At 34.0% G+C, this 12691-nt stretch overlaps 1 protein-coding gene across 5 annotated transcripts in view; it reads left to right on the top strand.

Moving 5' to 3' along the window:
- Positions 1-12691, top strand: part of LOC132104339 (protein spire homolog 1-like) — a 46871-nt gene that overhangs the window by 14908 nt on the left and 19272 nt on the right. For all 5 annotated transcript variants that reach the window (XM_059509752.1, XM_059509750.1, XM_059509753.1 and 2 more), the window contains exon 3: positions 11757-11990. In XM_059509752.1, the coding sequence (XP_059365735.1) occupies positions 11757-11990 (234 nt within the window). The remainder of the gene's footprint in view (positions 1-11756; positions 11991-12691) is intronic.

Raw genomic sequence — 12691 nt, 5'->3', positions numbered from 1 at the left:
CTTAATATCTTGATGAGAGCAGCAGCTACATAACTATTGAAAAAGTTTGTGCTGGGTAAGGTTCGAAAGTTTTTGAAAGAAGTCTTTTTTGAAAGAAGTCTGTCTCTTTTTGAGTATACTTTAAAATATATTTTCAGCATCATTCCTCCAGTCTTCAGTGTCACATGATCCTTTAGAAATCATTCTAATATTGATTTGCTTTTCTCATCACTGTCAATTTTGAAAACAGGTTACTGCTTAAAATGTTGGAAACAATGATATATTTTGTTAAAGATTCAAAACAAAAATATCTTACTGTCTTCAAACCTTTGAACAGAAGTGCATATTGTGATTATTTTTAAAAAATACATATTTTTTTAATGATTTAAATGATTTTTTTAATGATTTTTTTTAATCACTTTTAGCAATTATTTTTGAAGCTACATGTGCAAGAAAATTGTAAAAAATGGAAGTTTATAAAAAAGTAAAGCACATGCTTTTCCACCTTAGATGCTTGTGTGATGTCAGAGAGAGAGATACGATCTTTCCTACATTAGAACAGTAGCAGAAGTCGTCCTCCATCAGTCTCTGTACGGGACAGTGAGTCACCGTGTTCGTCTGAGGGAAGCAAATGTCCAGCTTGCTGTTGGGCTCTGGATGTAGCCCAGATCATTATGTAACCATTCACTTTCTCTTTCATTCACTTTCTCATGCTGTTTTTTGTACTCCATTCTTTTGCTGTCAGTGGGTCATCTCTGTGCCAGTTTAGTGGATCTCTGTACTTCAGGATCCAAATGTTCCTGGGAAACAGGCCTTACATGCCCCTTGAATCTAGTTTGTGTTTTTATACAGCAGTGGTCACCAACCTTTTTAAGCCCAAGATCCCTGACCTCTGTCTTTATGAAAGACTAGATCTACCCATCGAAGAACTGACATTAAAAGACACCCCAGATTGTGCTTCCAATTTAAGGTAATTTAATTTAGTATTTTAAATAGTGATGCACCGATCATGGCCGATTCAGATTCAGATTTTTCTTTAACTAGCTAATTGGCTGATTCTGATGGCCTATTGGTTCCTGATTGTCTTTCTTTATTTTTTTAAGCAAATTTATTCATTGGTTATTTGTTCTATAACAAGCAAACTGGGCTTAAACCAAAATATCTGTAGGCATTTGAAATTAGAGGCAACCACTGCATTTTAATCACGAAAATCCCCTGAAAGATCATGAAAATTAGAATTTCCCTCACACACCACCATCCAAAGTTAGCGTTAGCCTTAACCAAGTATGGCAAAGCTGACATTAAATCAACTCTTTTTTTTCAGGTCATCAGTAAGCACAAATCCCAGCTAGTTGCACAATGTTTAACCCTATAAAGCCTACTTTATCATATTGGATGTGAAAATATCAATGGCCTCTAAATGATCAACATAATCAAAACTTTGCTGAAAAGCCTGATGTTCACAATCCACTTCATGCCTTCATGGCATCTGATTGAAAGTTTACTGATTAAAAAAAAAATAAACGTATGAATAACTTGCAGATGAACACTTACTAGACCGAAGCATCTTAGGTTTACTTGATTATCCATCATTTTTAGAAAAGTCATGTTAAAATATGATTATCAGTTAAACGTGCAATGACAACTAGTTTTGAGCATTAAACTAAGCTTTTAAATATCGTCTTACTAAGAATTTTCATTGAGGGATATAGTGACAACTGTTATTTATGTAAATAGTCTGCTGTGCTGTTTTGGAAAATCTCATTGATTTACATATCTGAATATCTTATAATACATATACATATCTTTTTACTTTTTGGCCTCATCTGCATCAAATTGCATGTTAGTTTTTTTTTTTATTACTTAAATACAGTAGCTCCATTAAAAAATATAGATATATACAGAAATAGGTTTTAAAAATATTTCAAATGTGATGATTAAACATGAAAAAAATATCTTAGTATATGTGCAAAGCAAGGTCGCCCGTCAAATGAATGGGAATGGGAAAAACTAAATTACCTGCCACTATTTGAGAAGTTCCCACATTTGGTTGGTGTTCATATAGTTTATTCATTGCTGGAACAAAAGACCACAAGACCCTTGGGCACATCCGTCATTCCCCCATAACTAGTTTGATTCATGTGATTTTGAAGCAGCTATGTACTGTAAGTTTATCAAGGTGTGGTTGGGACCCCTGGGCGTCTGCGGTCTTGGAGCATGCGCTTCACATACATGGTCAGATATCCTTCCCTTAGTTTTTTCTCAAAAACTCAACATGATGCATCCGTCTAAAATAGAGAAGAATGGCATTGTTCTGATCATCTCCAGTGGCTCATCTCCATATGATGCTGGGAAAATGGTGAAGAAACTTTGCCTTGGAGCAGTGATGTCATGTGAGAAGCGCTCCAAGAACAGTACCTTGTGTCTTCATTGTTTCATGTAGCGTGAGAGGCGGATAGAGCTTGAGGGAATGGAAAACGACCATAATAAGAATTTGGACATATTGAGTTGGATGAAATATCTCTCCAAACTCAGTTTAACTAGTTGAGGTGGGAGGTCAAACCAGGTGTGTTCATATTCTTTGTCATTGAGCTGCAATGTTATATATGTGTAAGAAGAAGATATTTCAGTTCAGTTCCACATGAATGATTCTTTCCTTCCACCATCACTGACCTCTGTCTCCTCTTACAGAGAGAGTCAAACCAACTGCACAGATTCAACTGTTCAGATGGGAATATTTGCTTAGATCATCTTGGATGAGATGAAATGAGCCTAGATTTACCAGTCTATAAAGTTTATCCTTAGTACTGCTGGAAATGGTCAATGAATAACTATTAATGGAATGTTGCTATGAAAACACTTTTGAATGGTTTGGAAAGTCTTTTGGGAGGTTTATGAATATTCGTTCTCGCAGACTGATTGGCCCATTTTTTAGGGCAAGAAAGAAGAAGAGAACATCTGCCATGTTAAAAGAATAGTTCACTGAAATATGAAAAAATCTTTCATCATTTACTCACGCTCATGTTGTTCCAAACCTGTATGAATTTCTTTCTTCTGCTGAATTCAAAAGAAGATATTTTGAAGAATGATGGTAGCCAAACAGCTTCTGGTAGCCATTGACTTTCATAGTATTTTTTCTTTATTTTTTATGCTTGAGGGAACTTGAGGGTGAGTAAATGATGACAATATTTTTTATTTGGGTGAACTATCCCTTTAAGTAGAGTTTGTCATAACACAGAACTGTTGAACTTTTGTTACAATACCTTGAAAATAAAAAATTGTAATACATGTTTTGATATCACAGAGAAAAATTGCCACAACATTAAGGACCAATATCTAATGGTCAAAGTAGTTTCGTTACAACTGAAACTCTGCTGTCTGAGATTCCTCTGGCCTAATAGCTCTTAGTTGGATTATATAATAATAATAAAAATAATAATAAAACATATTATAATATGTATTATTACATTTTGTTTACTTACGTTTTTGCTTTTTTCTTACAACTGTGAGAAATACATAAATGCTAAATAAATTTATATTCAAATGTGTATATGCAAAATAAGTCACCCTCTTTATTATTACTACTATTATTTAATTATCAAAAATACTATTTTATATAATAATAACAACAACAGTGCACTATATAGTAGATTAATATTACATAATAAGTATATTATTTTAGTTTGACTTACCAAAGACAAACTCTCTTATTTTGTCGGATGTTTCTGACGAAAGATTTACAAATGCCCCTCTTTGTAATAATCAAGAAATGTATATATAAATATATATTTTTGACAACAATAATGCAAAGCAATCAGAAACATCAAGGATAGCATGTTTGTATGCTATTTATCATCTTAATCAATAGCAGGAGTCTGAGGTGTCAACTAATGAATGGCTTCCATCTTGGTCTTCATAAGATATTTCATCTTGTGTTTTGATGTTAATTTCTTCCCAAGTTCCCAGTGTGCTCTCGGACGATCAGCGCAGTAACCCCAGGTGAATAGACAAAAGTGGTGTGAATGAACAGTGATGAAGAGCCTGTCTCATCATGTCTCATCTGCACTGTGTCTTAAATGGTTCATCTTAACAGGGTCAGTCGTCTATAAATAAATAACAACCTACCCTAACTTATGCATAATGTTGTTAGCCTCAGTGCAGGCTGTGCTATTGATTATGCTTCAGGTCTGCCATGGAGGATGTCCTCTTAATAATGTTTCTGGAATGATTCAGAAAAAAGTCTTGGAATATCCTGGAAATGACGGCCTCTTCATTGCCTCTTATGTATGCGGGTGTGCACACATTCATTCATGCATCATGTGCTTGTGTGTGTGTGTGTGTTTGTGCAGTGAGCCACATGCCGATGCTTCAGCAGACAGCTGACTGCTGCCCACATCGTTTTAAAGGCACTGGCATGCTAACTCAATAGAGGAAACAGAGCCGTGTCTGACGAACAGACTGCTCTTGTTAGTGTCAGGATGTAGGTGTCTTGATTTATTCTGAAATGAGACTGAAAATCTGTGTGGAGAAGTAAATAACTGTCTGAAATAGATGGACATGCATTAACAGCTTTTGCTCTTCAAAGTCATCAGTTTTGTAATCAATGAGCCAGAATCACTTTAATCTAATAGGTTCACTAGCTACTAGTTCTGGTATATACAGAGAATAGAATATATTGGAAGGAAAACAAATAAGATAAGTTGATAATTCTATAAATCTATAATATAATATAATGATAATTTATAATTCTATAAATCTAGAATATAATGTTTTATTATTTGTTATAAAAATAATAATAATAGTTACTTTTATTATAATTTGCTAACATAATTAAATATACACACATTGTTTATGCTATTAAATTATAATAAATGTTATATATATATTAATGTTATATAATTATTATTATTATATTATAATAGACAAATTGACAAAATTATTTGTTAATTATAATATCAAATAATTATATAAATAATGTACTGTGCATAGTTTATAAATTATTGTTATTATTATTATAAATGATGAATATTTTTATAATATTTGTAAAAATAAATATTATTATAATAAAATGAATAAATAATAAACTAAAGAACATTTGTATGTATATACATACTTATGCAAAATAAGTCACCATGTTTATTATTATTACCTTAAATTATAAAAATTATTAATTATTAAATTATTAAAATTATTTTTCAAAATGTAACTATTAACTTAACTATTAATTTATTAATTTAACTATTTATAATTATTGAGAAGGGGCAATTCACAAAACTAGCCAATGATATGTCAATTATTTAAAAGAAAGTCGCAATTATGGATGTACAACAAATTCAAGAACAACAACATTTTTAGGGTTCTGAAAGTCATTCATTCTCTAATCAGGTCTTGAGGAAAGCTTAACAAACCAGGGATGTGCCTCACAACAGTGATGTCATGTGAACTGGGCTGAGCGAAACACTAGCCTGTGTCTTCATTGTTTTGTATAGTGAGAGACAGAGACACAGAGAGAGAGAGAGAGAGAGAGAGAGAGAGAGGAAGGCAAGGCATCATTAGTGTCAACATATACTGAGGGAAATGAAATATCACTATGATTTGAGGCTTTGTTTTATATTTGATATACATATTGACCAATAAAACACATTGTCTCCGCCATCCGAAGATAGACAATGATGATTTAGAGCTGATCAGCACACAAATTGTATCATGCATGTCTAGCTGAAGTCATGTGCTTCTGACTGGATTTAGCTCTGTATGTGTTAGTGTGTCGTGATTCTTGCTTCCTCTCCTGTAACCCGTCCTCCAGCATCACTGCTCTCTCTCAATCTCATTCCTTCTGAGTCACAACCCAGGAGTGAAAACTGAAGAGAGTTTTAGGACGTCTGCAGGAACTCCATGTTCTTAAAGTCACACCCTCCACTTCCTCTGAATCGCGTGCGTGTAAACGTAAAGTACCTCAGACAACCAATACTGCAGGAAAAAGAACCTCAGCTTTTGTAAATTTGCCCAAAAAAAATACAAAATTGATTCTGTACTTTAAATAATATATAAATATATATATATATATATATATATATTTATATTCAATAAATTAAATACTGTTGCATTTTTAGCATGGGTAGCACTACAAAGGCCAAACAGGTCCATGTAGCTTTGGGGCTGTTAGTTACTGACGTGTGCCAAACAACATTTTCATTATTTAACAGATGACAAGCCGCTCGATGAGCTCTCGCTGCATCTGCATCATCATACAGCATTCTCGTCCTCCTGACTTCTCCTTTTTGGCATCCTCATGTTATGTAAAAGTTCTGCCTCTCCCAGATGTGTAACTGAGGTGGATGTTTGATGCGTTGTTAATGTTGACCACACCTGGAAAAGAAAAAATTTTATAATCTTTTTTTTTTTTTTAATTGATCCATATCAGACAATGTTAGATTATTTAATGTTGTTAAAGAATATTATTGAAATTTAATTTTGCATGTTCGTTTACTCTATTCAAGAATTCCAAAACCTAGGACCATAAAAAACATTTTCGTTACTTGAAATGAAATATAATAAATGTTAACTGAAATATATAAATAAATAAAAAATATTTTAAAAAAGGAAAAAAACAAAAGCTAATAAAAATGTCATGATGTAAAATAAAGTGAAAAAGATATATAAAAATAATTCAAAATATTAACAAAAATCTAATCAAATAACACTGCCTATATTTTATCATTTTGATTGCCTTCTCCATTATCTATTGCTTACTTAATCTTTAAAATGTAACATATAATTTAAAAACACTGTTAAATGTGTTTTTAAGCAAATCTCAAAATTAACATTTATTTAACACTGTACATTATAATGTTGTGATGCATTTTTTATTAAATGGTATAGCATTTTGATATTGACCATTTATTGATCCTTTATAATTATCTTCTAATCCACATTGGCCAGAATTGTAATATACTGTAGATAAATCCCTATTTATAACATTATGGAGATATAAATTACTCATATGAGATTTTGTTCATATTGCGCACTCCTAGTAGCTAAGTGTTATTAAACGCTGAAAAACAAGTCTGCTGGTAATGAGTGAAACCTTCTACACACTGTTCAGGGCCCTTTTTGTGTTTTAAATCCCAAGCAGGCTAGTCTTGCTGGTATGAGCTCTAGTATAGTGTATTACACAGAGGATTAGATTGCATAAGAGCAGGACACTTATAATATTTGTTTTCCTCGTGACAAGGATTAAAGTCTGGAACACAGCATGTTATTAGCGAGGTATGAACTACTGCAGATCCACACTAGTAAAAGTGTCAATATTGAAACAGAGATGTGTTCGGTGGAGGTGGTGAAATGTTTGAGTCACGATGCAGTAGCGGAGCCTCTTTTGTTTGAGCACTCACTTACATAACAATAATTACACTGTTTTTTATCTTCTCGCTGATAAGACGTTTGGTATAACCTCCTTTACAAACATAATTAACTCTCTGTACTATGTTTGAGTCTGGTTGTAGTTTATTGACAAAGGGTTGAGGACAAAATTGTATATAGATTATCTGTTTACCTCCTTATTTGATCTCGTTTTGGAAATGATCAGGCCTTCTATTTGCATGAAATAAATGAAATAGTTAGTTTACCATTCTTTCAGTAATTGCATAATGTCATTTGCTCCGCATGAACTGTTCTAGCAGCTCAATTGTATTAGTAAGGTTTAATTGATCGCTCATTGGCTGTCGGGTCTCCTGATTTGAGCACATGCTGAGATGATTCCCGGGCCGATTTTAACGAGTACATCCGCTCCTGCTCTCTGAATTTACTCTGCCAGAATTGAACTGGTACAAAACCACACTAGGCCAGTCAATCAGCTCCTTGATGGCTCATATGATAACAGAGGGCATCTTTGTTCACAGAAGCAGTCAGGCACGCGGTGGGTAATGTTGGGATACTGCATGGGTTCATATTTATCTGGAAAACACTCGTTTTCACTGACACTGAGGCCACAAATTAAATATTGCTGCTATTTTTAGAAAAAAGTTGCATAGCCTATAATGTGTTGCAATATTTTTTTATTGTTAATAAATAAATAAATAGTAATGTAGATAGTTAAATTAACAGTAATTGATGAACTCTGCAACATCGACACTGTTAATGAACTAAAATGAATCAACGCTAAAGTGACTCAAGCTGATGTCTCCATTGCCTTCTGTAGAGCTGCTTATAGCTGAATTAAGCTTGTTTCACAATTTTTCACTTATTGAACTAAACTGAATCAACATTAAACTGATTTGAGCTGAATATTGATGCTATTATCTTCTGAAGAGCTGCTTTCATAGTTGAATTTAGTTAGCTTTATAACTACTGAATTTAGTGACGTTCACAGTTAACTAAACTGAATCCACATGAAACTAAATTGAGCTCAATACTGATTCTGTTGTTTTTTAGAACTGCTTTAAAGTTAAATTTGTATTTGTTTCCTAACTGTAGAACTTTGTAACATAAATACTGTTATTTTCTTGTGTATTACTGTGAAGCTGCTTTGAAACAGCCTGAATTGTTTTAAGTGCTAAATGATTAAATGTGACTTGACTTGAATATGTTTATATTATAAAATATATTATAAAACTTATTTTCAAGTCCAGTTTGAGTCGAATATCCAGCGTTTGTCAAATCTGAACATCTGAATTCCTCCTCCGTTAAAGCATGCAGGCCTCTGAGAGTCATAAGACTGTAATGAGGCTTATCCAAGAGGTTGTTGACTCTCTCTTTCTTTTGAGCTAGTCGCTAATGCCTTTTATCAGTGGTCATGATATAGGTTGTTAAATAGAGGTTAAAGGGATAGTTCACCCAAAAATGGAAATGTTATGTTTATCTGCTTACCCCCACCCCCAGGGCATCCAAGATGTAGGTGACTTTGTTTCTTCAATAGAACACAAACCAAGATTTTTAACTCCAACCATTGCAGTCTGTCAGTCTTATAATATAAGTGAATGGAAATCACGGCTTTGAGAGTGAAAAAAACATACACAAACAAAACCAAATTAAACCCTGTGGCTCGTGACGATACATTGATGTGTAAAGACACGAAACGATTGGTTTGTGCAAGAAGCTGAACAGTATTTATAAGGTTTTTTTTACCTCTGATTACACGCAATGTCTGAACTGTTCTAAACATGTTCGCGTCTTCTTCTTCAGCTACCTATAGACCACCACCTATCTCTCAAGTGGACCATTGACACTCCTAATTGAGTTTATTTCATTTGAGAGATAGGTGGTAGTAATGCATTTATAAGCCTGCGATCCGCCTTAAAGCAAGATGAAGAAGAAGACACGTCACGCACTGGCTGTTGAGAACGCATTCAGGACAGTTCGGACATTTCGGTCAACCAGAGGTAAAAAATAATATAAATACTGTTCAGGTTCTTGCACAGAATGATCGTTTAATCTCTTTACACATCAATGTATCATCACAAGTCGCAGGGTTTAATTTAGTTTTGTGTATGTTTTTTTGACTCTCAAAGCCGTGATTTCCATTCACTTAAATTATAAGACTGATAGACTGCAACGGTTTGAGTTAAGAATCTTCATTTGTGTTCTACTGAAGCAACAAAGTCACCTACAGTCGTGGCCAAATTTTTGAGAATTACATAAATATTGGAAATTGGAAAAGTTGCTGCTTAAGTTTTTATAATAGCAATTTGCATATACTCCAGAATTTTATGAAGAATGATCAGATGAATTGCATAGTCCTTCTTTGCCATGAAAATTAACTTAATCCCAAAAAAACCTTTTCACTGCATTTCATTGCTGTCATTAAAGGACCTGCTGAGATCATTTCAGTAATCGTCTTGTTAGGCCTAAAAAAAAATTTGTTTGGTTCCGGTTTCCGACCGACCCTGTCAATTTATGTGCGACCCAAATTTATTTTATGAGACTGGGGAAGAACGGTCTTTCACACATCGTTAATTAAATTACAGTTTCCTTTAAATGCTGTTTTACACTTAAGTAATCCGTTAAAAACCATTAAGTATAGCATCAAAACCCTTTAACTGTCAATTCCTAAAGTGAGCTATAACTTAAGGTTTGGAAATCGTAACATTAAGAGAAACACGGGGGGAGGGGGGAGTAAACAATATATCGCGGAACAGAGAGGGCACTGACAACATGCTGACAGACAGGACATTAACATTACCAGCTTACTTTTAATATGAAACAAAGTCTCATTTGGTTATTTCACCTTTCAAATGTGGTCATTTTTTAAAGAAATGTAAACAATAAATACCGTTTTGTGGCTCTTGAATGTGTCGAACAGATCGCTGTAAGTTAGATCATCAGTTAAAACTAACTGATCGTCTCTTGCTTCTAGTTAATTTATAGCATCAAAATCAAATAAACCACATAAATGAACATAACAAAGAATGTTGTTTGACTACAAAAAGATGTCTGTACACTCCGTTTTTCAAGTTCAAATCCTCCATGTTAATCTACTATGAGATCGCCTGTCAAACTCCCGCGAAGGCTTTTTTTGTGTGTGTGTGTGCGTTTTGCGTGTCTATGGCAACAACAGACTTTAAAACGGGAATACAGAATCACTGTCGTAAAAGTACCGGTACACACATTTAAAATCAGCGCGTGTGTGTGTGTGTGTGTGTGTGTGTAAAACTGCCACTGGAGAAAAATAAATAAATAAATAAATCCCTACCGACCAATGACCTCAACTGACAACCAACCGGAACCAAACTTTTTTTTTTTAGGCCTTAACTCAGGTGAGAATGTTGACGAGCACAAGGCTGGAGATCATTATGTCAGGCTGATTGGGTTAGAATGGCAGACTTGACATGTTAAAAGGAGGGTGATGCTTGAAATCATTGTTCTTCCATTGTTAACCATGGTGACCTGCAAAGAAACGCGTGCAGCCATCATTGCGTTGCATAAAAATGACTTCACAGGCAAGGATATTGTGGCTACTAAGATTGCACCTAAATCAACAATTTATAGGATCATCAAGAACTTCAAGGAAAGAGGTTAAATTCTTTTAAAGAAGGCTTCAGGGCGTCCAAGAAAGTCCAGCAAGCGCCAGGATCGTCTCCTAAAGAGGATTCAGCTGCGGGATTGGAGTGCCACCAGTGCAGAGCTTGCTCAGGAATGGCAGCAGGCAGGTGTGAGCGCATCTGCACGCACAGTGAGGCCAAGACTTTTGGAAGATGTCCTGGTGTCAAGAAGGGCAGAAAGAAGCCACTTCTCTCCAAAAAAAACATCAGGGACATGGCCTGGAAACTCCCCAGATCTTAATCCCATTGAGAACTTGTGGTCAATCCTCAAGAGGCGGGTGGACAAACAGAACCCACTAATTCTGACAAACTCCAAGAAGTGATTATGAAAGAATGGGTTGCTATCAGTCAGGATTTGGCCCAGAAGTTGATTGAGAGCATGCCCAGTTGAATTGCAGAGGTCCTGAAAAAGAAGGGCCAACACTGCAAACACTGACTCTTTGCATTAATGTCATGTAATTGTCGATAAAAGCCTTTGAAACGTACATCACAGAAACAACTGAAACAAAGATCTAAAAGCAGTTTAGCAGCAAACTTTTTGAAAACTAATATTTATGTAATTCTCAAAACTTTTGGCCACGACTGCACATCTTGGATGCCCTGGGGGTAAGCAGCTAAACATCAAATTTTCATTTTTGGGTGAACTATCCCTTTAATTTCATAGCATGTGTTGCTTCTGATGTCATGACTGTATGTTCATCTAGTCTTGTTTAATGAATGTGATTGTGTGTGTTACAGATCATAGAGTCTCTGGGTATAATGATCTACAAGGCTTTGGATTACGGCCTGAAAGAGCATGAGGAGAGAGAGCTCAGCCCTCCTCTGGAGCAGCTCATCGACCTCATGACCAACATGGCAGACACCGAAACAGACTGTTCTGATGAGGGATATGAGGCAACGGAGGAAGAGGATGAGGGAGAGGAAGAACCCACAGAAGTCTCCAACATTCGTGGCTACCGTGACATCATTTCTGTGAGTATTGATAGAGCGCTATACATCGGCTAGACCAATAATTGTCATTATCAATAATTTTGTTATTATTGGCATTGGTGGTTTCAAAATATACCAAAAGCCTTTTAAATTGTTTTAAAATTGTTTAAAAATGTCTTTATTGAATTTATTTCTATTTGCCATCCTCTGGCAATTTAATATAACAATATCTAATAATATAATAATATATTAATATCTGTCATCATCTGATTAATTAAATAGTTAATTTATACATTTTTAATTTGCATCAATAATAATTTAAATATTGATGATCTTTTTTTTAAATAATTTTAATGTATAATTTTAAAATGTATGAGATACAATGTACAAATGCTATTTTTAGCAACACTTTATATAAACTTTGAAAATAATTTTTATTTTATTGAATTAAGTTCAATAAAGTCATTTTTATTTTTAAATAAAAAAATATGTCTATTTAATTATTTATTTATTACATGCATATTGCAATCTATGGTATACAATGCACAGATGCTAGTTTTATTAATCAAAAGTTACCAATAATTGAACCTCTTATTAAATGTTAAAACATAATTTTATTAAATGCAATTAGTTTATTAATAATTAATGCACATACATATTAAGTAATATATTTATGAATTCATATTGAATTTTAATATATGAATATATTTAGTATGAATATTGAAAAACTGTGGATCTTGTGA

Source organism: Carassius carassius, chromosome 25 (genome assembly GCF_963082965.1).
Source record: "Carassius carassius chromosome 25, fCarCar2.1, whole genome shotgun sequence".
Classification (NCBI taxonomy): domain Eukaryota; kingdom Metazoa; phylum Chordata; class Actinopteri; order Cypriniformes; family Cyprinidae; genus Carassius; species Carassius carassius.
The sequence above is the reverse complement of the archived record's forward strand: the minus strand, read 5'-3'. Positions and strand labels throughout refer to the sequence as shown.